Consider the following 27622-nt stretch of genomic DNA (forward strand, 5'->3'; position numbering starts at 1 on the left):
CTCCTGGACCATTGAACCGATTTGAATATTTTTGGTCTTGTTTGAAAGAGCATTTCATGCTCTTTTAAAAGATATTTTCAGTAAAACCGTTTGCTTTAAAACAAATAAGCTAGAGGGCGTTATCTGCAGCGGTTACATATTTTTGTGATTTTTGAAAGAAAGTTAAATGGGACGGTACTATTTACTTCACAGACCCTTAATCACCATAAAATTTGCTAAATATTAGTGAAAACCGCATCTCGATATCTCCATCCATTCTCGAATTATAAAAGAAAATGTTAAAAATTCGTATATCTTAATCGGATCAAGTTACCTTAGGAAACACATAAGAGAGAACAAAAATTTTATTATCTAGAACCTTCCTTCACACTTTATCCAAGCTTACAACTGCTTCAAAACTACTTTTGAGGCGTGTTGAAAAGCCAACGGATCAATGAAACATCAACAATGATAATAAAACAAAATAAACCAAAACACTTAGAATAACTTAAATTTTTGGCAAAAATAACTCACTAATGTGCGAAATGCCTTCCATAAACCTCGATGCATTTATTTAATCTAGTTTCGACGAAAAAAAAGCGCTGCTTAAGTCTCGGCCCTGGACACGTTTCTACCGGTATTTAGTGTTTTATCATATTTTCCCTGGTTATTGAGTTTTCTTGAAAAGTCAGGTCGTTTAGTCTACCCAATAGATAAAGGGGTGAAAGCAATGTGGGTTTTGCTCGAACCAAGAATGCATATTATGCAAGTTTACATCAGCTTGTGGACAGATGCTTCATGCATCCATAGCATTTGTGATAAAAGGTTTGGATTTGCCCAAATCATATTTAAAAGTCATTGGTAATAGTTCAGTCTGTTATCATAATCCGTATCTGTTAAGGCCTGATGTAAAACAACGTGGTGGAGATATTATTCTCTTGAGAAATCTTGTGGATAATTGTTTTCGGAGTTCCCAGATTATGTGGGATCACATTGCGCACCAATATGATTTACGAATTCATAGAGATGTCTGAATGGGCTACACGTTGCCAGTTTTCCGTAATCGCTAAGTCAATCTTAAAAACACTTCTAGAGAAAAATGTCTTTCTTTATCGTAATTGCATTGCACATTTTTGCCATGCAGTTGCATTGTATTCGAAACATTGAAAATAAATCATCATACGCTCTATCATACGCTTCTGCGTTAGTAAATGGCATGTTTACAGTTACCATGGTTATGTGATTTGTTTTTCTCGATGAGGTAACTGGATCCGATTGATGGCACTCGAGTTTTTAACATTTTCTTCTATAACTCGAGAACGGATGGCGATAATGAGATGCGGTTTTCACTAAAATTTAGCAAATTTTAAGGTGACTAAGGATCTGTGAAGTAAATAGTATCGTTCCATTTAACTTTTCTTCAAAAATCATGAAAATATGTAATCGCTGCAGATAACGTCCTCTAGCTCATTTGTTTTTAAGCAGACGGTCTTACTGAAAATATCTCTAAAAAGAGCATAAAATGCTCTTTCAAACAACACCGAAAATATTCAAATCGGTTGAATGGTCTAGGAGATATTAAAATGTAAACATATGAAAACGCATTGGCCTCCCCCTCCCTTATTATGACAGATATGAGAAATATCGCAAAACAAAAGCGATGCGGTATTATCCAAGCTATTAAATGATGTTGTCAAAATTATAGTTCATCGTCTAACTTTTTGAGATAGCGGGAATTTTATGTTTCTCTATGGCAGTTACGCCCCCTAGCGGTCGAATTACGAACATCAAAATAATTTCCAGCTATTTCTCTTGGTCACTTTGCTTATAAGGATTTTTTTCCCAAACCTCTAGGCTTTACCGTTCTAGAGATACAGCCGCTCCGTACGCTTAACGGGACACCCTGTACAATTAATGCGTACTACTAGTGACGACTTATGGATTGGTAATCATGGCGGTGACAAAAAAAAGTGCAAACCAATTATAGGTCATGTAGAAAGCACAAGTTCTAGCTATGCTTGGTCAGCAAAAACCACAAAAACAGAACTACATCATGAATTGAGCCCTCCTTTATCTTCTATTTCCTTCTGCCTGCTGCTGCCATTTGCCACATTCTCACTCTCAGCAGCTATGAAGCCAGATAAGACCACGCTAGATGGCCAGCGAGGGTGACGTGCTGAGGACCAAGAATAATAAAGCGCACTACGGGCCCCCAAGACTCCCAAGAAGATGGATAGACGACATAACGAGAATTGCGGGAAGCAATGGTTTGAGGTTGCCTGGACAGACATGAATGCTCGAACCAAAAAGAGATAAAAGCAGGAGTACCTCAAGGAAGGGTACTGGGTCCTACCTTGTATCTGCTATATACTAGTGGTGCGTACGAGAGTCTCGTTTTCGAGAGTCTCGCATGGTCTCGTCTCGTTTTCGAGACGATACTCGGACAAGACAAAATGAGACTTTCATTGGTCTCGTCTCGAGTCTCGTGCATGAGGTCAATATTTTCGTATTTACATTGGATTTCCAGTAATCATATGTTGAAAGTACCTCTTGAAGGTAAACATGGACTTGGTGCAATGTGTCAAAATGTTGTTGATTTTAAAACCATTGCTCTTGAGGACAAAGAATGGATACTGCTAGAGGAAGTGCATAAATTACTAGTCAACTTTCAAATACTTTCCAAGAAACTCAGAGGAGAGAAATACGTCAAATTACCTATGGTGATAATATACTAATAGATAACATTGAGAGTAAAATATTTGCTCTTGATTGTTAGTTTTCAGGCTGCGAGAGACAAAATATTAAACCATTATCGTAAAACTAATTAGATTTATGCTGCAGTTTTAATTCTCGATTCGCGGCATAAGATCGAAGTTTTTGATATGACACGATGGAGCCAAGAATTAAAAGATATTTCGATTCAGAAATTTGAAGATGTATAAAAAGCCTATTTCCATCAATCAGAAGGCCAACCTTCCAAAGTAACGGCATTGAAGGAACGAGAAGCTTCTAGAGTGGAAAAGGCGGTTTTTGTAATTGATTTTGTAGTTTTGTATGCAGTAAATCCGCTTTCCCAAGGAGACTGGATGCAGGCATCTTCAAAAATATTATTCTATGCCTCGGTGTAATAAAGACACAGATATATTACAATAGTGGAAAATGCATGCTTCTGAATTTCCTATTTTAAGTTTAATGACACGTCATCTCTTAAGCATACCGGCTACTTCAGTCTCAGCGGAAAGATTATTCTCATGTGCTGCATTAACTACAAGAAAACACGATGTTTGTTATGCCTATCATTTGCGAGCGACAGGGCTGAGGGCTGTAATTCTCTCTTCCGACTCTTACATTATACCAAGTATTTAAGTATTTCTTATTACACTGAAACAATAAGATTATGTATGACGAGATTTCGATACTTTTATGAGACTCTCGTACGAGAAACGAGACGAGACGAGAGCGGAGGTTGCGAGACGAGACTTGATACGAGACTTATTAATTAATCGGCGAGACTTTATGAAAATCTCGTCTCGTTGGTCTTGTATCAATCACTACTATATACTAATGACACACCAGAGTTGGAGGGGACTAGAACACGTTTGTACATGACACAACATTGCTTGCAGTAGAGAGAGATCAGCAGTTATCAATTTGTCAAATAAACTGCAAAAGTCACACAGTTTCTAGACATAAATGGTATCATTGTTCCAAGTGAGAACAATGCCAAGTACATAGGTATGACTCTGATTGGTATCCAAACTTATGTGGAAAGAGTCACTCCAACAAACTACAGATTTACAGTCAGACGAATATGACACAACGGCATCCAGCTCTAGTGTTTTGTCAGCGACTCGAACATCAAGTGTATTCAAATATACCAGAATAAAGTGCTACGAAACAAATTTAATGTCTCCTGGTATGTGTGAAATTCCGATATACATATATATATGAACACCTCCAGATTCTTTCATTAAAATATTTGCTAAGAAGCTTGAAGCTAGATTTCACTTCTATGACTACGCAGAGGCTCTTCAACTACTGGATAGGCAATGCCACGTCCGATGAAGGGAAGTGAAAAGATGAACATTATCTTGTTTTGTATAGGATGTTGTATAGAGAGTTGAGATAAAAATTAACAGTTAATTTATAATATTAGTTTTAATTGGCAATCCAGTGCTGTTATAGAAAAAATATTATATTCATTGCAGTTTTCTCTTCTGCATCATAATCTTTTTTTATCACTTTCACTGTTAATTTATTTGTTTTGAAAAGTTTTTTAACGTGTAAAAATGAAATCATGAAACAAATTCCTAATTGGATTGTTTCTGAGTCTTTTTAGTATGTTGATTTGAACTAAAATTTTATATCTATTTACAATAATATTTTTTATTCTTATCGATTACTCGAAATTCTTTTAGTTAGATAGAAAACCCAGGATATCAAGTTGACTAATCCATCGTCTTTTCTTTTATCGAAACCTTCTCCACACCTAACACGAAATTTATTCGCCTGACAGCTTTCCTCCTCTTCGAAAATCTATCAAAGTTCACACAGGTGTCTGTCTCTACAGGTTCCTCAATCGACCCAATTCTCTTAGGTCTTCCCGTTTCTCACAGAGTTCGTTTCAGTTTTCAGCTTTATTTAACCTCATTTACTATATAGCATCACCAGTGGGTTGGCGTTCATTTCATTTCCTCCCGCGGCTTAAACACTCACTTTAATGGATGGTTCCATGGGGACATTACGCCCTGGTCGATGCGAAAAGTCCATCCAGCCAATTTTCGTTAGGACTTTTCTGCACTATCTTGTTCTTTTTATACTCGCCGCAACCAACCATAGTTTTGCTCCTGTTACTTAGTTTCCTTTGTTATGCAGTTAATCTTATTATCCAGAAAAAAATAAAATTGAATCCATTATAAAATTATAATTATTAACTTTTTTTTATATTTTTTTAAAAGGTTGGTGCACCAGCTCCAGGTGGTCAATTTGCTCACTACAAAGAAGACCTTTACTTGTACGGACAAAGAGCTTTCGGAGTGCCACCGGATAGACATTACAGAATGCTTCACATGGCGGGCGAAGAAAAACCACCCATTGTAGTATTAAGTGTCGTCGTCCTCGAAGCTGAAGGACTAGAGGCAAAAGACGCAAATGGTAAAAAGTAGTAATAAAGTTAAATGTACAAATCTAAAAAAAAGTATACCTTTGTTTGACGTAATCTAAAGCGCTCTTTACGCGAGGCGGTTTGATTAAAAGCTACGCTTCACCATCGATTTAGCCAATCGTTGAAAAATATCACATCCTTTCAGTCAATTGTACCTCTATCAATCAGTTTTATTGCTGGATCTGACAATAATACTCGTTGAGATTGGAAAAGCTTTATCGAAGGAAGTAAATACAGTTAAATAATTTCGTGTAAGGGGATTTATTGATACATTAAAATGTCCTTTCCTGGAAAAATAAGTTTGAATTAAAAGAGAAAATCAATGTTGAACTAATTCTACTGGTAAAAGGATTACGTTTCAGTTACAACGATTCAATTTTAATTGGAAAACGAAGTGGGCCGTACTTTTTATTGTTTTTATGTTTCCCTTTTCAATTTTAGTTTCAGTTGCTAAAAATTAAAACTTTACCAGTGAACTGTACCAATTAACACCAGGCGGGAAACATTTATAATTTATACACCGAATCAGCTATAAATTATAATGTTTACATTTTTTTAAATTAAATTATAGTTTTAACTTTAAGTTTGTTTAGGCCATTATTTAACCCACCTATCACATTGTTTAACCCACCTACAACTTCAACCAATGTAAACATTCGCCAATGTTTAAACAGCTAATATGTTTACTTTAATATAACTATTTGCATAAGAAAATATCTTTTTGCAAATATTAGTTATTATTATTAAAATCGATAGTTGAACAGAGCGCAAGTTTCTTCAACCGCCCAACACCAAACTTTACAATTGAACTCCGCTCTCCATCTTCTGTTCTCTGTTAACAGGTTTCAGTGACCCGTATTGCATGTTAGGGATTCAGCCTGTTGCCCCACCATCATCCCCGCAACCGCCCACTCCGAATCGTACGCTTTCAGAGGCGGCGGCGTGTGGCCCTGGGGACATTCAAGGCAATCACGAGAAATTACGGAAGCACCACAGCTTTAAGTTGAGCTTTAAGAGGAAGGACGGTCGTGTCCGGGAACACCGGGACAGTATCGGCGGCGCTTTACCCGCCAAGTTCATCAGAGCAACGTCCGTGAAACCCCACACCCTCAACCCCCGTTGGAATGAGAAATTTAGATTGTAAGTCATCAGCTTTCCTTTTCTTCGACTTTTCTTTCTATCTCGCGTTATGCAAATAAACGATGTCGTTGGCGTTAAAGTTAAAACCTTTTTGTCCGAATCAATATTTTAGGAATTAAATCAAGCGTACAAAGACTATACAAAAAACTAATTCTATTAAATCGTTTACTTAAAAAAAAAAGATAAAAGATTACTCTTTAAAGCACCGTACTTATTGGTTCTTAAGAACCTATTATCTTAATGATCCATTAGTGAGGATTTACTAAAGCTTTGGCCTACGTTAGTCCACGAGTTCTGCTCGGTTTAACGTGAAATTGCTGACGGCTGTCATTAGCTAATGAGTATTGTTAATGGATGATTTAATACCAAGCTTTTGAAAATTGATCTTTACTTTAATGGCAATAAAAACAACGGTATCTTTTGTTTTATCACTTTTATTAATGTAATAAATAAAAAGATAATAATTTTTATTAGCTTTGTTATATTCTACTATATTTATTGGATTTGCAAGGCTCAACATGTTGCAATTCATTGTTTTGGAAAAACTTCCAAATAGGATTGAAATAAACTTATTGGGTTACCCTTTGGAGAATCTCAAAATTAAACATTTTACATTGAAACCATAAAAAGTATTTGGTAGCTATTTAAAGTACAATAAATTCCATTAAGTTAATTTTGATTTATAAAGAATGAACTCGAAAGCCATTGGGAATACTTTGAATCAGTTAAACCTAATGCAAAACAATTATACTCAATTGAGAGCTACTTAAAGCCATACAAAACCACTTAGAGCAATTGAACATTCCAAATACATTCATTTCAACGTTTAAATTAACAGCAACAAAGTGTAACCTATTGAAAGCTATTGCAAAGCCAATTCGGAACCATTGGGCAGAATCGATGATCAGTTTCTCGATTTATGAACACTTTGAACAAACATGATGGTGCAAAAGTTTCAATTCGGCATGCTTCTCTATTCCTCTATCAGTTGTCATGGTCTGTCTAATCCCTTGAATCCAAAATGTTGAGGTAGACATCCTCGAGCTCTTTTTGGCCATCGGTTTTCGGGTATCCTCATTACATCAATTGTCTCATTTGGAACATGTTCCTGTTTTGATACTCAGAAAATCTATTTCATGTTGATGTATAACAAATACGATGACGAAACATCTTACGACATTAAAATATTAAATTTGTAATAATTGTAAAATATACAATTATTGCGTACTACTAGTGGCGACTTATGGATTAGTAATCATAGCGGTGACAGAAAAAAAGTGCAAACCAATTTGCAGGTCATGTAGAGAGCGCAAGTGCTATCTATGCTTGGTCGACAAAAGCTACAAAAACAGAACTACATCCCAAATTGAGCCCTGGCCTCCTTTATCTTCTATTTCCTTCTCGGCAGCTCGCGTACATCATCGGGTACTTCATTTTTTCAGCGCGAGTCACGAGGCTAAAGTGGCAATGGATGAATTATGTAGCCAGATGGATAGCGAGGTGACGAGCTGAGGACTAAGAATAGCAAAGCGCACTACGGGCAGACCCCCAAGAAGATGGATAGACGACATAACGAGAATTACGAGAAGTAAATGGTTTGAGGTTGCATGGACAGACTGAGATTGAACTAAACAGAGATAAAAGCAGGAGTGCCTCAAGGAAGTGTACTGGGTCCTACTTTGTATCTACTATATACTAATGACATACCAGAGTTGGAGGGGACTAGAACACGTTTGCAGTTTGGTGACAATGAAATTAAACAAGATGGAATCCGTCCTTATCAATTTGTCAAATAAACTGCAAAAGTCCTACAGTTTCTAGACATAAATGACACCATTGTTCTATGTGAGAACAAGCCAAGTACATAGGTATGACTCAGGATAGCAAACTTAGATGGAAAGCGTCACCCCAACAAACTATAGATTTACAGTCAGACCAGTATGACACTATGACACTGTTATTAGCCAATGAGTATTGTTAATGGATGATTTAATACCAAGCATTTGAAAATTGATCTTTACTTTAATAGCAATAAAAACAACAGTATCTTTTGTTTTATCACTTTTATTAATGTAATAAATAAAAAGATCATAATTTTTATTAGGTTCGTTATGTTCTACTATATTTATTGTATTTGTAATGTTCAACATGTTGCAATTCATTGTTTTCGAAAAACTTCCAAATAGGATTGAAATAAAGTTGTTGGGTTACCCTTTGGAGAACCCCAAAAGTAAGCATTTTAAATTGAAACCATAAGGGAGCTATTTAAAGTACATTAATTCCCTTAAGCTAATTTTGATTTACAAAGAATGAACTCGAAAGCCATTGGGCACATTTAGAAATACTTTGAACCAGTTAAACGTAATACAAAACAATTATATTCAATTGAGAGCTAGTTAAAGCCATACAAAACCAAAAAGGAAGCAACTTGGAGCAATTGGGAATCAAGTTGGAATCAACTTATGTAATTTAAAAAATGGAATAATCCAAATACATTCTTTTCAACATTGAAATTAGCAGCAATTAAGTGTAACCTGTCGTCACTTTGAATTAATTGAAAGCTATTGCAAATAGTTATGGGCCATTCGGAACCATTATCATGTACACACAAAATGAGCGAGGAATGAATTTGAAAAAGAAAACGCTTACCCAGAATGTCATGGTCTGTCTGATACCTTGAATCCAAGATGTATTTCGTCCACTTCTCTTTTTAGTATGTTGAAATACATATCGAAGGACTCTTTTTGGCCATCGATTTTCGGGCATCCTCATTACATGCCTATATCATATCAATATCTATGTTCTTATATCTCATGTCATTTCTTATTACGATATATACTGTCTTATCCATATTGATATTTAGCCGCCATTTCATATTGTTCCATGAGTTTCCTAAACATAAAGTTAATATCTCTTCATTTACTACAACAACTTGGTCATCAGTAAAGAAAATCCATCAAAGATGTGTTTGGTCTACTTCTCCTTTTAGTATGTTGAGGTACGCATCCTCGAGCTCTTTTAGGCCATCGGTTTTCGGGTATCCTCTTTAGATGCTTAAATCATATCAACTGTTTGGTTTTCACCATCAATTGCCAATTGTCTCATTTGGGACATTTTCCTGTTTTGATATTCAGAAAATCCATTTCAAGTTGTTTTCTGTTTTTCGTAATAAGCTGCAAGCACTCCAACAAGTATGTTAAAATTGAGTCTACAACTGATCGGTACTTTGTTATTTTCGTTTTTAGTTTAATCTGATTTGACCATAATAAGGAGTATGGTCCGAAATTATGCTACCCAAATATCTATATTCCTATATCTCATGTCATTTCTTATTACAATATACTCTATCTTATCCATATTGATATTCAGCCACCACTTCATATTCTTCCATGAGTTTCCTAAACATGTATCTCTTCATTTACTACAACAACTTGGTCATTAGCAAAGAAAATGGTTGTCTTCCATCTATACCCATTTACGAAAGTTGTCTTTTGCATGCTTCTTCTGTTAAATAGGTGGGTTCACTGGTAAAACAACTTCACTTATGCCTTGATAATTTTGGCACAACCTTGTATTATGTTTTTTGAAGTTTGGGTTGATGTAAGTTCAATATAGTTGCAGTACATATCTTACAGTTAGGTATGGAATGCGATATTGTTCATATAAACACCACGAGCACACGATTCTTTAAACATATCTCAAGAATTGACATTGGGTGTAAATTCGAAACCATTGGACACATCGTATTTTTAATCTTCAAAAACACAATATCATGTACACCAAAAATGAGCGAAGAATGAATTTGCAAAAGAAAACGTTTACCCAGAATATCATTTTTTATGACAAATTTATGAACATTTTGACCAAACGCTTTCAACGTTTAAATTACCAGCAACTAAGTGTAACCTATTGAAAGCTATTGCAAACAGTTATGAGCCATTCGGAACCATTGGACAGAATCGATGATCAATTTCTCGATTTATGAGCACTTTGAACAAACATGAAGTATCACTCTGCTAAAATTGTGGTGATGCAAAAGGTTCATTTCGGCATTCTTCTCTATTCCTCTATCAGCCATGGTCTATCTGATCCCTTGAATCCAAGATGTATTTGGTATAGTTCTAAGTTTCCTAAACATAAAGTCAATATCTCTTCATTTACTACAACTTGGTCAAAATCAGCAAAGAAAAAATGGTTGTTTTCCATCTCTATTCCCAATTTAATTTTCTTAGAGGGTTGTCTTATGTCTCGCTTTGCGTTTAAGACTTTGATTATATAAGACTGCCACACAAAACAAGTTCACTTATGTCTTGATTATTTTGGCACAACCTTGTATTATCTTTTTGAAATTTGGGTTGATGTAAGTTCAATGTAACACCTGTTGGAGAGTGTTGCTAAAAATTCGTGGAATATCTCTGATCCATACTTGACCAACTCAATAAAATTTATTCCAATACAATAGTATCGGGTTTTCAATTCATTCCAGTTGCAGTACACATCTTTTAACTATGGAATTGCTCTAAACTTCAATTTTTGAGATGTGTTTGAAAGATTCCAAATTTCTGTGAATATCATGGAATGATTTGGATCATTATCTATAATTTCAATTTATTTATTGTACTTCTGTATTGTATTGTAGTTCTGAACAACATCTGCATATATGAAATATTGTAGGATAAAATTAAAAACAAACTCTTATGTCCCTATTATTATGTCTCTATACTAGTTGTTATACGAAACACAGTAGAATTATCTAAAACTGTGTAAATACAAGTACGAAAAAGAATACCTGGAACTCATTTGACCGTGGCATGGTCGGACTGGTAATTTTCGGGATTTTATTCGTGCTGGGATAATTAGAGCGCGCTCCAACTTCCTATTGGAACAGGTAATGGGCAACACTAATTGGGATCGCTCACAGGTTTGAACTGGTTTTCAGTACACGGAACTATTCGTGTGCAGCCCTGATACGGTAAGCCGCCCATTGTTACGTGTATTGTATCGTTGAGAAAACTCTTAAAGAGAGACAGGTTTAACACGACTATTAAACGAAAACGAAAAAAAAATCTATAAGAAGATATTCTTTCAGTTGAAAAGGATCGTTATTAAATACATCATTAAAATTAATGAAAATATAACTTTGCGGGTTAATTAAGCGAGATAAAAAAATTTTGTGTGGGATAAGAGCTTTCAAGTTTACCTTGCCTTTAAACTTTACAAGAGACGTTTACACGTTGAACTTCGACGGGGAAATTGCACAAATTCGTCGGGATCCTCAAAGTGGCTCAACTACACGGTGTGTGTCTACACTCACAAGTAACTTTTGGTTGAAACTTTTACGTGGTAAAAGCATGTAGATACAAGTATTCCTTTTTGTCTCATTATACATCACATTTATAAAGACGCGAAATTATTCATAATTAGTTGCTGAAAGTTAATTAACGTTAAATTTATACGTTTTAAAACGAGGTTTCGTAGTTTTCAAAGTTTTCTCATTTTCTCAATCCTTAGAAATCATTTCAATATTTTCTTTCAATGCGATTTTTTTCTTTTTTTTTTTAATTTTAGTGACATCGATGATATTAACAGCGACTCCCTCCATTTAGACATCTGGGACCACGACGATGAAAGCTCAGTTTTAGAAGCAGTGAGTAAACTGAACGAGGTTAGAGGAGTGAGGGGTTTGGGACGATTTTTCAAACAAGTTTGTCAAAGTGCTAGACAATCGTCGGCACAAGATGATTTCTTAGGATGTGTAACAATTCCTCTTCAAGATATCCCATCGACGGGGCTCGAATCTTGGTTTAAATTGGAAGCTAGGTCGCAGAGAAGTTCCGTTCAAGGAAGGATACGCTTGAAAATGTGGCTATCAACTCGCGAAGATCGCGGAATCTCCGAAGAGGATAATTGGACGGAATTGATGCAACACGAAAGTTTATATGCGACGTTTATTGATTATGAATTGCGAAATTGGAGTAAGGAGACGTGGACTTGGAATGGAGATTTACCTGGTCCCGCTTTAACTATTCTGCATCAACATGCCGTTCAAGGTAAGTTATTAATCGATTCGATCGATTATAACTCAAAAACTAAAACCAATGGGGATGATGGAGTGCCAGAATTTATCCCCTCTATTTTGACCGTTTTCGTAATAACACGCAGCTCCCGATAATTAGTAAAGTTTGTAAACCATAACCTCGAGATATCCCATCGTCACACCGGAAAATTAGATACGGCAATTATCCGGTAGTGGTGCTGCAATTACTTCGAAAGCAATTCATTTCAGCTATGTTTTCGAGAAAACTTAACCTTTCCCTTATAATTAAATCTGTCGCTTTGTTGATTTTAGAAGTGATAAAATAAAGTACATTCTTGAAATATAGGATTCACCGGAAGAGTGCGATTTCTTGAGATTCTCGGTGACGTGAATCGTTTGTTTCTTGGAAATGACCGTTATCTGTCTGCCGAGATGTTACACTCTGAGAAATTGGAATTTACAAGGCGCTAAGATATAACTTTTCGACGATGTTGTTTCGTACTTGCTTTAATATTAAAGGATACATCCATTTTATTCTTCTTTTCATACATATTGATCTGTTTCGCTCGAAACACAAACGACGACGAAATCCTTATCCTTATTTATCTTGGTAATATTACTGAGAAGTTTCTTGGAAACGCAAATTCACGTAATCCTATCTAATCCTAGTATGCAAGCAGAATATTTCGCGAGCTCGTACATACATTAAAGTTTAAACCGATGACAACACATTATACGTTTCAGATTTACTTTAGATATATAGATTGTGTACACATTTTAGATGCATCAAATTAAATTAATTAATATAATCAAGTAGATTCATTTATCGCTAGACACTTCTACTACTTTCCAACAGGTGATTTAACAGATCTCCAAGCCGCGATAGCTCATTTTGTAGCTGCTTCCAGAGTATACCTTAAGAATCCTTTAGACCCGCATTGGATGTTGCAGTTGCTCACAGATATCGAACACGCTTGGTCATCAGCAACATTAACTAGAGAAGAAGAAATGTGGCTTGCTGAAAGTTTTACAGCTATGCTAGGTAAGTACCATAAAATTTCTAAATAATTGTATTAAAACCATGAAATCGAATATCTACAGAACGATGGTTACACCAACTTCGTCACCATAGACAACTTTTCCCGGCTCTTCATACACCTTGTCTAACGCGATTGGAGTACGTTTTAAGGTGCTTGGCGTACTTATCAAATATGGTAAATAAATTATTTCCTTTCTGCGCACGTATCAAAGCCGTTTTCCAATTTTCGTTATTGATACGTTTCAGAAAGCGTTCTGGAAATGCTGCCCATTCAACAAAGAAATCCGCGGGGAAATAGTAATGACCCTCAGGAAGGGCACGCCAGAATGGGTGACCTATCTGAAAAATTCCATCCTGAATTTCAATCACGACTACGACAACTTTTTCGTACAATTTTGTTCCGAAATATACGTCCACTTGCAGCAAGCTCTTTCTCACTACCATCCGATATTCGAAGGGTACGGTTCGGTTACAAATGACCAAATAAAAGAAACAAACGCTTATTCTTGAAATAAACGTACCAAGTTTATTTCGACAGTTTTATACAATCGGATTAATAAATCTCACATAAGTTATTCTAATAAATATAAGAATAAAATATATAGGTAATCTTTATAATTATCTCTTCAATTAAAAATATACTCCTCTAGTATTCATTTTCGAATTTTCTCATTCTTAGGTTGTCCAAGGGCGCTTTTGCCAAGTGTAGCAAATGTACGAATGGAAGAGCACATTAGAAGTTCTGTAAGAAGTGACTCCCTCATTAATGTACATATAAACGTTGGTTAAATGATACGCGTAAAATACCTTCATTCTGAGAAGATAGATGATAGTTATTAATTCCGGAAATTAAGGCTTTCGATCGGCAAAACCCAACCCAATCTGCTTAGAATTTTAGTCATGCAATCCATTCTAAATAATCCAAATCCTATGCAGAGCTAATATGGCAAGGATTAAAACAGGCGAACATTCGACATATTCCGACACCAGACGGAATGAGAAAAGAGGATAGCTTTTAAGCCCATTCCTGTTTAATCTGGTAATGGACAAAATTACATAGGACGTGTCGTCGTTGAATTTGGGCTTTAGAATGAGTGCTATAGGATAAAGTCAGTATGATATGCTACGCAGAAGATCATGATAGAAACGCAAAATGATGTGCAAATACACTAGATATGATAAGATGGGGGAGACAAAAAAGAAGAAGATGAATAAAAGCAAATTACCGCGTATGATATTAGAGCAAAAATCAGTAGGTACCCTAATACGAGGAATACAACCTAAATGAAAGGACTACTGGAAGTCCGCATCACAAGACACACTTTGGCTACGAGTTCATAAATCAACAAACGAACATGTCTAAAATAGGTGGAAGAAGAACTCTATTTTACACAATTTCATAAATTCTACTGGACTTTATTTGTAAAATTGTGTATGATTGTGTAATGTGTCTTTGGAGTAACGCAGGTTTCTAAGGGTTTAGTGGAGTAATTTTACAATTTTTTCTTTTTCATGATCCCATCTGTAAAAAAGCCTAAATATTCAGAAAAACCTCAAATGCTGGAAGTGTTCCTAAGTCTCATACATTTGCAATGAAAAACTTGCAAAAAGTAATACAAGACCTTTCACAGGATAGCACTTTATCACGTTGAAAGTTTTATACTGTGCCTACATGGGACATTCAGGTAATTAATGGCAGATTATAATTATGGACATAGACAAGTGAGCAAAGCAACTCTATCTCTATAACACTATTGACATATCCAACGATAAATGTTCTACTCGCAATCTCATGCGATGAAAAAGGCGGTGTGAATAGCTGAGCACTCATACCGCGTCTACGATGACTATGCTAACTAGAATTGTAGTTAGTTTGTAGACCTCTCGGCAACAGCAACCAAACTTGAATACGCCGGAGAACTTGAATATTCCCTAATATTTTTGCTTCAAACTCTACCCCATAGTCAACTTAATATCACTCTTAAATCCTCAGTCATCGTTTCTAGAAAGATTCACACTTTTGAAAGGTGCTGTTCCATTTCGTAGCTCACCACCTCATTTCAACATCATTCTTCTGTTATCAAGAGTAAGCATCATTCAACATCGTTACATATTGATTATAGTTGCAGGAAGTATAGCCTCAATTTTAATACGATATCTGTTGAACCGTCGCGTTTCTGATACTTTGCCTATAGAAGGGAATCGAACAAATTTTTACAAAAGATCTTGAGACTTTCCAGAATAGTAAAAACTAGTGATTTTACGAAAAGCCTAATACCGGATATTCGGCATCCCCTTCGGCCGGCTATCCGGTTATCCGGCATATCTATCAGCCATTATGGTTATAATTTCTGGTGCATTTCTGCAGTGATACCCTATATTGCCACATTATTGCGATATTTGAGGAAAAATGAAATTAATAAGACAGCTGATAAGATATGTCAACTTATTTGGATCCAAGATACAAAATAAATTTTTTTGATGCTGATTTAACTAATTTTAATTAATTTTATAGCGAATTTTGAAAATTATCGATGAAAATTGCAACATCGAAAATTTTATCAAAACTTCAAATATTGTTTTTTAAAAAACTAAAAGTTATTTTTCAAAACGGGTTGGTTCATTGGAAAGAGGACACTTTTATTAACATTTTGGGAAATTTTCATACTCATATTCCAAGAACTGGATTTTATACGAATTATTAAAATTTAATCGGCGAAAATTGCAAAATTCGAAAAAATTGCCAATTATTTCAAAAATTTATTTCTCAAGAACTAGAAGTGAGTTTTTAAAACGGCTTTTTGCATTAAAAAGAGGATACTTTAATTAATAATTGGTGATATTTCCACAAGGATCCTTCAATAAATTAATTTTATAGCGAATTTTGAAATTTATCGATGAAAATTGCAACATAGAAAATGTTATCAATACATCAAATTTTGTTTTCTCAAAAACTAAAAGTTATTTTTCAAAACGGGTTGGTTCATTGGAAAGAGGACACTTTTATTAACATTTTGGAAAATTTTCATACTCATATTCCAAGAAATCGATTTTATACGAATTTTTAAAACTGAATCGGCGAAAATTGCAAAATTTGAAAAAATTGTCGATCATTTCAAAAATTTATTTCTCAAAAACTGAATGTGATTTTTCAAAACAGCTTTTTGCATTAAAAAGAGGATACTTTAATTAATAATTGGTGATATTTCCACAAGGGTCCTTCAAGAAATTAATTTTATAGCGAATTTTGAAAATTATCGATGAAAATTGCAACATCGAAAATTTTATCAAAACTTAAATATTGTTTTCTCTAAAACTAAAAGTTATTTTTGAAAACATGTTGGTTCATTAGAAAGAGGACACTTTTATTAACATTTTGGGAAATTGTCATACTCATATTCCGGGAACTGGATTTTATACGAATTTTTAAAATTTAATCGGCGAAAATTGCAAATATCGAAAAAATATTCGATCATTTCAAAAATTTATTTCACAAAAACTGAAAGTGATTTTTCAAAACAGCTTGCATTAAAAAGAGGATACTTTAATTAATAATCGAAAATGATAACAGCGACAGTTCTATTAGTAATGAATGTGATGATGAATTACAAGCGAAGAGAAGAAAACTAGACGAAACTGCAAAAACAGATTTGATATATCGTATTGGGATTGTTACAATGAGGATGTTAATGATAAATAAAGTTGTATTCAATGAAAAAAGTCCTATTGGGGTTGAACTTGATTATTATCTGCACTGTCCAACACCTAAAAGAGATACTAATTCCTGTGAATGGTGGAGTACTAAGTAATAGGATTTTAATATCCGGCCTAAGCCGGATATTAGGTAACGGATACCGGATAGTTGCCGAATATCCGTTCCACCACTAGTAAAAACGTACTTCATTTTTGTTACTGCCACGTCATACTCATCAAATACCCACTATTGTGAAGATGTTGAACAAAGTAGCAGTATTAAATAACAAAACTTAATAACGTTATGGTGTAACAATGGCTATAACGTCATTTATCTCAAATAAGAATGATCCCACAAGGTCAGTCACTTTTAAAGCATCAATTGGTGAGGATTTCGATCACCAGTAGCGAAACTTACGTTTAGTAACATAACGAATTAGATGATAATATGCTTTATCATCATTTTCTTGGAGTTATCACGCGCACAAGTTGAATTTGCCGTCGGCTACATTCTCAACAGATTATCTAGGCACTGTTTTTACTTTCTACGATGAGAATTTCTCTGCTATATCCGGAGGAACATTTTCTTCCCGTAATCGTTAGTTTCGATCAATTAGGATTGCATATGCACATAAACTACATCTTATGTAATTACTTTACTAAGGCTCGTTACTACCATCTTCTGGTTAAGCTATCTAAGGGATTATTACTATGGTTACGGCTATTTTATGCGCTCTGATTGGCTAATAGATGGGTTTATCTATAAGATAAATTTAACTAGAAGATGGTAGTAATGGACCTTAGGTAATGGACCTTATAGATAAACCCATCTACTAGCCAATCATAGCGCGTAAAATAGCCGTAAACGTGGTAATAATCACTTAGATAGCTTAACCAGAAGATGGTAGTAACGAGCCTAAGCATGGCACATAGTATAGTAAAAAAGAGATGAGTGGTAATATCCAATGGTGTGGAGAACCCAAACAAAATAGCTTGCTTACCCAATGTTAGAGAAATCGATAAAACGTGGATTAAATATCTTAGACAGATAGCAGCTGTGCGATTAAAAACCCGGATTACTTCCGAAGAGTTCTCATAGCTGGCTCGTTCTGGCATTTATTTCACCCAACATATTTAAGCAGATAGTGGTACATACTCCCAAATGCCTAAGCAGATACTCTAGGATATCTCATCATATTTGGAGTCGAACTGTACGGGGAGTTTCGCCCATCGGCAAAACCGTGCAATAATCGAAGCACAGATAGAGTGGCATTCTACAGATTTCAGTAAGTTTGGGATAATCACAATGCAGAACAAAGATGCAACACCAGTATAGCACAATGTACTATTAGTACATAGTCCGACATTTCATACAGTAGCCCATCTGCTAACTCAAATTCATATTTCCATATTTAGCAATAACCACATACCCCCAAAGTCTAATCACATGTTACCCGGTAAAATACTTCATGATTAGACATTAGTATACCAACTGCTCTATTTAAAAAATAACCTTAAACCAATCGCGACACGTAATACCTCGCCCTTATTCGAGCTCAACCTCAATCTCTATAAAATAAATTATAAATTGCTTATTTCAAGAGTTCTTCTGAGATATATTAATTTAATCCGTTTTTATAAAAATAAAACTGTCGAAATAAACTTAGTAATAAACATAATAATTATCTATAAACTTTTCAGCACGAACGGTATCCCGTATTTCAGCGTAGTGTTCAAACAACTTGACAAACTAGTCGCCGACGAAATCATAGCGTTTCTTAACACTCAAGAACACCCCGACAGCAGACTTATATTTTCAGTTTATCTCGAAGTGAAGGACCTTGCCACTTTCAATCAAAACTTACCAAGCGGTGGAGATCACAAGTTGTTACTTCCGAAATGTCATGAATGGTTTGAACCTCACGTTAGCTGTTGGTTATCTATATGTAAAGGGAAATGTTTGCAAAGGGTAATAAGATAAAATAAATTTAAAAATTAACATTGGAATGGACGAGTAATACTTTCGTTTAATTAAGGTTCGAACTGCTGTAGAGCTTCAGAAACCGTGCGATGGGGATCGATTGGTGAAACATAGTAGTTCGGCGGTGGACATCGTGGCGATGTTCTGTCAATTACGAGATTTCTGGAGACTGCTTCAGTGGCCGAAAGTGCACTCGGTACCACTCTTGTCTCAACTACTCGACTGCATTTGCTCGGCTGCACTACTCTACGCAGACATAACTTATCAAGCTTTAATGGAAACGGGATACTTCGACAGGCTAGGACCTTTCAAGATAAGCGACGACATGTGTATGGCCGCCAATAATCTCGAGTACATTTACAAGTTCATATCGCTATTAGGTGAGTTGAGCTATAAATTTTGACGGTGATAAGAGCAATTTACGGAAGTCCGAAGGAATTAAGATTTATTACGATTACAAGTTGAAGGAGAAACTTGTGTATTAGCACTAAAAAACTTTATATTACCTTTTAGAAAATTACTTCGATTTTGTTACGTTGGAATCGATAGCATCGGAATCGCAATGTGCTACTTTAACAAGTCAATTAGATAGCACGCTGAGCCAACTCCAAGCGCGCGTAATGGATATCCTGCAGAGAGTTGGTCCTCAAATGCAAGATACCCTTAGGAAAACGATGTTTCACGTCGCATGGTCCCCGGATACGCTCCCAACTAACCAAGCCGTCGATCCTCTTTTCGATTATCTTCATAGCAACCTACAAACTCTCAATGTCGCACTTTTACCGCAAAACTTCCAGCGGATTCTCTACGAGGTAAATAGCACTCGGAAATAAGATCTTTCCAGTCTCGCAACCGTCTTTTACAGGTCTGGGAGTACACTTTAGCGGAATTAAATTACCAGATGGACGGGGGAACTAATAGCGAAGAGCTTCCCGCAATGTTCCACGAGCGGCTGCACTCCGCTCTGGAATTAATGGTCGAATTTTTCCACGCTGATGGACAAGGTTTAGTCATGGAAATGTTACAATCCGAGATGTACTGGCACATTGAACAAAGACTACAATATCATCGAACGGACACAGAATCATTAATTGAAATCTTTTATAATCAAAGATTACAAGAACAACTTAACACAACTCTTAGCCCTTACGGAAGTTTAGCTGTTAGAGCATATTTTAATCATGATTCATTATGCGTTGAGGTAAAATCTTTTTTTTTTGGGAATGGAATTTAATTATAGTTAAACTTTGATATAACGGATTAATACGATGAAAGGAATGTTCATTATATGACAAATTTTATATACAACAATCTTTAACAGTCTTTCACACAATTTTTGAATGTTCTGGGCTTCTTTCGTATTTGTCAAGTAATCTAACACTGTTTGTAATCAATTTGAGCCATTTTGACATCCACCAACAACCATTTTTAAGTTTTTGGTATGTTTGAAATACCTTCAAATATCATCAAAATCAATTTTGTGTCATCCTTAAGTATCCTGGATGCGTTTTTCGTCGAAAACTATTTTGATTCTCACCAATAACCTTTTCCCACATCCTCCAATGTTTTAATGTTCTGGAAAACTTCGTCATTAACTTTATTAATTCCTTTCGTTTTTGTCAAGTAATCTAACAGTATTTGTAATCAATTTGAGCAATTTTGGCACCCACCAACAACCATTTTCAAGTTCTTGGTGTCTTTGAAATACTTTCAAAAATCATCAAAATCAATTTTGTATCCTCAACAACCATTTTCTAATTCTTAGTATCCTTGCAAACTTTCAAAAACCTTAATAAAGAAAGTTGTCGAGATTACACTGAGGACTTTGGGGTTTTTAATGAGGTTGTCTCCTATCGATCCAGGCGGTTAAGAGATCCAAGATCCACCGTGCTGGATTCCAGCACATGGTATAACAGTTGCTGTAGATAGCAGCTGACGCCGTTACCATTCCGTGCAATTCAGTGCTATTTAGTTAGTTACCCCATAGGAGTAGTTCAAACCACACATCCAGTGGTGCCACAAGAAGGCAGACACTCGATGGGGTGCTTCCTCCACCCCCGCAGAAAGCCACACTAACCCGCCCTAAAGCAAGCGTGCAAACTATTCTACCAGCAGTGGCTAGTAGTGCTACCAAGCCCACCAACAAATAATCTAACAGTATTTGTAATCAATTTGGGCCATTTTGACACCCACCAACAATAATTATTTTCAAGTTCTTGGTATCTTTGAAGATTGATCATCAAAATCAATTTTCTATCTTAATAAAGTATCTTAGAAACGTTTTAGTCGATTAAAACTATTTTGATTCTCACCAATCACCTTTTCCCACATCCTAAAATCTTTGAATGTTCCGGAAAACTTCCTCATTAACTTTATTAACTTCCTTCGTTCGTGTCAAGTAATCTAACAGTATTTGTAATCAATTTGGACCATTTTGACACCCACCAACAACCAGTTTTTAGTTCTTAGTATCTTTGAAAAATTTCAAATCCCGTCAAAATCAAGTTTTTAAATTTTAATCGTAACGTTTACCCTAATGTAATAAACCATAAACTAAATCAAATTGTTCTAAAAACGTAGCTCATCCAAACCCCACCTTAATAAAGAAAGTTGTCGAGATTACACTGGTTTCAAACTCTAGATTTGAAGAATAGCTATTAGCAAATTGATTTGGACCACAAATATGGAATAAAGTTCGAGTAAAGTAATGTTTATAGCTTTTGCGTTAATTTATAACTTTTTCATTTTCTAAGAACACTGAATAATAAGTGAAACATGAACTAGCATTAGAACTAATTTTGATTCACACTAATCACCTTTTCCCACATTCTAAAATCTTTGAATGTTCTGGGAAACTTCCTCATTTAATTTATTAACTTCTTTCATTTTTGTCAAGTAATCTAACAGTATTTGTAATCAATTTGAGCCATTTTGACACCTACCTACAACCATTTTTAAGTTTTTGGCATCTTTGAAGTACCTTCAAATATCATCAAAATCAATTTTGTGTCATTCTTAAGTATCCTAGAAGCGTTTTTCGTCGATTAAAGCTATTTTGATTCTCACCAATCACCTTTTCCCACATTCTAAAATCTTTGAATGTTCTGGAAAGCTTTCTCATTAACTTTATTAACTTCTTTCGTTTTTGTCAGGTAATCTAACAGTATTTGTAACAATTTGGGCCCTTTTAGCACTCATTAACAACCATTTTGTAGTTCTTAGTATCTTTGAAAACTTTCAAAAACCGTCAAAATTAAGTTTTTAAGTTTTAAACGTCAGTTAGCCAAATATAATAAATCATGAGCTAAATCAAATTGTTCTAGAAAGCGTAACCCAACCCAACCCTACTGTAATGAAGAAAGTTGTAGAGATTACACAGGTTTCAAACTCTAGACTTAAGAATAGCTATTAGCAGATTGATTTGGAACCCAAATATGGAATAAAGTTGGAGTAAAGTCATGGTTGTGGCTTTTGCGTTAATTTAGGACTTTTTCATATCCTAAGCTATCTGAACCTGCACACAAACCAAAGTTCTTATATTAGATCTATATTCTCCCAGTAATTTTAGTTCTTTCGGCCATAATACCTTTTTTTAAAAGCCACATTGACACAAATATTTCCTTCGCTGCACTGTTCCTTCACCCTATTCCAAATACGCGTAACAGTAAGTGAGGAAACATCAAACTTCCTTGCAGCTTGACCAATAACATCGCGCTTCAATTTGCTGTCGGTTTTATGTTGTAAAAAGAACTGTGAAATTCCAGTACGCTGTTCCTACGGTAATTGCTTCATCTTTACGTCTCTTTTGTACATTTCGTGACAAGTATCTCCCATAGTTTTGACACAACGGGTTTCTTGACTAGACCGAGAACTAGGAACATTCGGGTTTAGCCGCACGTCTCTTAAGACGGCTAAACCCGAATGATTCTAGTTCTAGGTCTTGTGTTAGTTCAAGTGTTAGTTCAATAAAAAGATAAAACATAGTAATATCTTATGCTAACTAGCGTTACCTACCATTACCACTAAAACTAACACTAGACCGAGAACTAGAAACATTCGGATTTAGCCGCACGTCTCTTAAGACGGCTAAACCCGAATGATTCTAGTTCTAGGTCTTGTGTTAGTTCTAGTGGTAGTGCTATTGTAAAACTAGAACTAACAGTAGACCGAGAACTAGAAACATTCGGGTTTCGCCGCACGTCTCTCAAGACGGCTAAAGCCGAATGCTTCTAGTTTTAGGTCTTGTGTTAGTTCTAGTGATAGTGCTAGTGTAAAAGTAGAACTAACACTAGACCTAGAACTAGAAAGTTTTGGGTTTAGCCGTGCGTCTTCAAACCCGATATTTTCTAGTTCTAGGTCTAGTGTTAGTTCTAGTTTTAGTTCAACAAAAATAGAAAACATAGTAATATCTTATACTAACTAGCGTTACCTACCATTGCCACTAGAACTAACACTAGACCGAAAACTAGAAACATTCGGATTTAGCCGCACGTCTCTCAAGACGGCTAAACCCGAATGATTCTAGTTCTAGGTCTTGTGTTAGTTCTAGTGATAGTGCTAGTGTAAAACTAGAACTAACACTAGACCTAGAACTAGAAAGTTTTGAGTTTAGCCGTGCGTCTGACGATATTTGCTAGTTCTAGGTCTAATGTTAGTTCTAGTTTTACACTAGCACTACCACTAGAACTAACACAAAACCTAGAACTAGAATCATTCGGGTTTAGCCGTCTTGAGAGACGTGCGGCTAAATCCGAATGTTTCTAGTTCTCGGTCTAGTGTTAGTTCTAGTGGCAATAGTTCTAGTGGTAGTGTAAAACTAGAACTAACACTAGACCTAGAACTAGAAAGTTTTGGGTTTAGCTGTGAGTTGTCAGGCGCACGGCTACAGAGAATAATTTATAGAGGTACAGCTAAACGGAATGTTTCTAGTTCTAGGTCTAGTGCTAATATTATAGTATAATAGAGTATAAATGGATAGAAGCTCGTTAATTCTCCAAACTTTCCTTAACCCATAAATTTTAGAGAAATGTATACCATAATTTGGGACGGAGCGAGTGTTAAATACAGGGTTTCCCAAAACTCCCGGGACGGAGCTATAAGTTTTGAACGAGTGAAGAACAAAATTTGAAAATTTGGGAATCACTAAAAACTACACTTTTAGATAGTTTAGAACTTCCATGCAATGTGGAGTTTTTTTAGTTGATGCCCACCCCTACATTTTTAAATAGCAACCCCTGTAGAGTTTTTCCTTATTTTAAAGGTAGTGAAAAAAGAAACACAACCCCATAAACCAAAACCCGATATCTTAATTCTTTCAAGAATTATGAGGGGTTGACTACCAAATGGGAAAATAAAATGTTTTCATGCTCGCAATAATCCAAACGCTCATAGATGGAATTTTGATTCACCAAGTGATATTGGTGGTTCTTCAAGTATACGATTTTCCAAATCATTGATTGATTCTGGTTTTGTTGCATACACCCTACCTTTCAGAAATCCCCAAAAGAAAAAATCGAGTGGTATTAGATCAGGAGATCGTGGTGGCCACTCAATGTCACCTCTACTACCAATAAAATGGTTTGGAAACGTACGGCTTAAAAAGTCTCGGACTGCGCGACTAAAATGTGGGAGGACTACCATCTTGTTAGAACCGCTTATTGTCAATACCATTAGGACATTAATAAAAAATAGACCAATTACATTCTCTCCCATAATACCAGCCCATATATTAATTTTCTGCGGTCTCTGAGTATGACCTTCTTTTATTAAACGTGCATTTTCGTCAAGCCAATAACGACAGTTGTGCCTATTAACCTTACCATTCAATTAAAAAGTAGCCTCATCAGAGAAAACAATGTTCAAAAGAAAATTTCTGTCAACATCACATTTTTCACGTACTATTTCACAGAATTCCAACCTTCTTTCGAAGTCACCTACGGTCAATTGCCATTTTCCCATTTGGTAGTCAACCCCTCATAATTCTTGAAAGAATTAAGATATCGGGTTTTGGTTTATGGGGTTGTGTTTCTTTTTCCATTGCCTTTAAAATAAGGTAAAACTCGATTGCCATTTAAAAATGTAGGGGTGGTCATCTCCTAAAAAAACTCTAAAATCTTATCGCATGGAAGTTCTAAACTATCTAAAAGTGTAGTTTTTATGATTCGTTAGTGATCCCCAAATTGTTAAATTTTTTCCTTCACTCGTTCAAAACTTATAGCTCCGTCCCGGAAGTTTTAGGAAACCCTGACTTAAAAATATTTTGTCCATTATATTCAAAGTCCGTTATATCAAGGTTTTACTCTAACTTAATTAATTTGACTAATTTAATTAATTTTTAGGTTTTACACGCACGCGAAATAATTCCATTAGACCCAAATGGATTCAGCGATCCTTTCGTAATCATCGAATTGTTACCACACAGAGTATTTCCGCATTGCACAGAACAACAAACGAACGTTCACAAAAGAACACTCCATCCGATATTCGATGAATGTTTCGAATTTAGCGTGTCGTTGGAACAATGTAGAGCCCCGGGTGCGATGATCGCATTTACAGTCATGGATCATGACGTGTTAACTGCCAATGATTTCGCCGGCGAAGCTTTTTTGGGGTTGGGAAGTATTCCCGGCGTTGCCGATACAGGATTAGGCGTCGATAATTTTCACGGATTAAAACCCGTTGAACTCGTGCTCATGCAACAACATCAAAAAAGTATTTAAAATAATCGTTTTTAAAAAGTAATTTTTATGATTATTGTTTTTTTAGATCAACCAATACTCCAAATATTAGAATCAAGAACAATCGATCGTTTAGCTTTAGATTTCGTACGAAAACAGCGACAAAGATTTGCTACGAAATAAACCAAAATAAGTGTTAAATGAAAAGAGTTGTAATGTTGTAATTGTAGTGTTTTATAAACAAAAAAACTCTTCCTATATTAAACGATTAAAAAAGAATGTTGACGTGGGGAACACGTCGATATTAACAAATCCACTATTTTTTCTACGTGGGGAAACCATGGCAAGTTGTACGACATGTTTTTGAAACTGACCAAAAAAAAATTAAATAACTCAATCCGTATACATTTTCATTGTTCATTTTTTCAAAATGTACATACATACATGCGTTTAGATTAATAAATAAATAAATGAATCATTGAAATAATCGCAAAAAACGAAACATAAAGGAATTTATCTTCATCGTTTTAGGGAACTCGTCGTTCATCTTGTCGACGTGTAATGTGAAGCTTAGAAAAACTTTTCTATTGTACGTACTATGTACTTTTCTATGAACACATTCAATGTCTTGTAGATTTGTTATAAATATTAAATAAAAATATAATGGCGTTATTTGTAATGATATGTATTTTGGTCAAAATTGCCAGACTTTATAAACAAAGCTATATTTTTAAAGATTTCAAATATATTTTTAACTTCGTTCAGCTACTAAATACTAAATATATGATATAAATATAAATTTCGAATCTTTGTTAAAACAACATCGAAATAAACGGCAATTCAATCGAGATTTTTAGTTCCTTTACTTACAATTAGACAATCTTTAATATTATGCCTAACTAACGAAATCTTTAATCTAATCTATTCGATATGAAACATTTTATTGACAATCGAATTCGATGCAATCAATTATAAAAATTTGTTTAATACGATAAGCGTATGTAAACGAACTGGCATTTTGACTTATAGAGATATAAAAAAGATAAATATTATTATTATTATAAAAATAAATGTTCTAGAGACTCAATGTATCCCGCCCTAACGTATTTTTTTCTTTTATTAAAGCGTTAATTCGCTTTATTTCTAATCTAATAAGCTAAATATAACTTAAATAAAAAATGTAATTAATAATTACTAAAACTGCTTGCAAACGAATCGGTATTTACAATGTTTTACAGAGAGAAACGATAATATTTTAAATAAAAAATGAATCTAAGTTGCCCAATTTTTGGAACTAAACATATCCACCACATAAAAGGTGTGTAACAATCATAAAACTTCTATATAATAAACTCTACTAGGTACCAAAAAAAAAATTAAAAAGAAAAGAAAAACGAAACAAGTTGATTTAAAGCTTGTATGAAATATAAACTATTCCGTATAACTGTTGTGATACCCTTCTATTTAGAAGCTTACGCTTAAAAATCGCGCATCTCAAGACTACTATTCCCTTTCTCCCTCTATTTTACAACCTTTCCTGTCCATTCCTTTACCAACGAGCTTATATTGTACTATATGTCAATTCGAATCAAAAAAATACAATGTAAAACACTCTGACTATTATATACATACATGAAAATTATAAATATAATTATATGTGATAAGTCTGTCTTTGTCTACAGAACAATAAAATGCTACCACAAAGAAATCTTATTAATTATTTATTTTAAATTATTTCTAAATTATTAGTTCTAAATGGAGTAAAACCCTTTATTCTTATATATGAAAAAATAATGCTATTGTTATCAACAACATATCGCACCAACAGTATGTCTGATGAAACTGGGAAAAAAAATCATTAATTATTACAATGACACCAAAGAGAGTGCTGATACCGTTGAGTTAATTATTA

General features: G+C 34.9%; 1 protein-coding gene across 3 annotated transcripts in view; it reads left to right on the plus strand.

Annotated features, from left to right (window-relative positions):
- The window catches only part of LOC111414772 (BAI1 associated protein 3), a 99519-nt gene extending 72101 nt beyond the window's left edge, over positions 1-27418 (plus strand). For all 3 annotated transcript variants that reach the window (XM_023046216.2, XM_071195175.1, XM_023046215.2), the window contains exons 5-16: positions 4938-5133; positions 5986-6283; positions 11852-12333; positions 13177-13362; positions 13422-13534; positions 13606-13817; positions 18754-19021; positions 19089-19413; positions 19547-19845; positions 19899-20234; positions 25372-25744; positions 25799-27418. In XM_023046216.2, the coding sequence (XP_022901984.1) occupies positions 4938-5133; positions 5986-6283; positions 11852-12333; positions 13177-13362; positions 13422-13534; positions 13606-13817; positions 18754-19021; positions 19089-19413; positions 19547-19845; positions 19899-20234; positions 25372-25744; positions 25799-25893 (3183 nt within the window). In that variant the 3' untranslated portion in view covers positions 25894-27418. The remainder of the gene's footprint in view (positions 1-4937; positions 5134-5985; positions 6284-11851; positions 12334-13176; positions 13363-13421; positions 13535-13605; positions 13818-18753; positions 19022-19088; positions 19414-19546; positions 19846-19898; positions 20235-25371; positions 25745-25798) is intronic.
- Positions 27419-27622: the final 204 nt, after the last annotated feature.

Source organism: Onthophagus taurus, chromosome 1, assembly GCF_036711975.1.
Source record: "Onthophagus taurus isolate NC chromosome 1, IU_Otau_3.0, whole genome shotgun sequence".
In the NCBI taxonomy this organism is placed as follows: domain Eukaryota; kingdom Metazoa; phylum Arthropoda; class Insecta; order Coleoptera; family Scarabaeidae; genus Onthophagus; species Onthophagus taurus.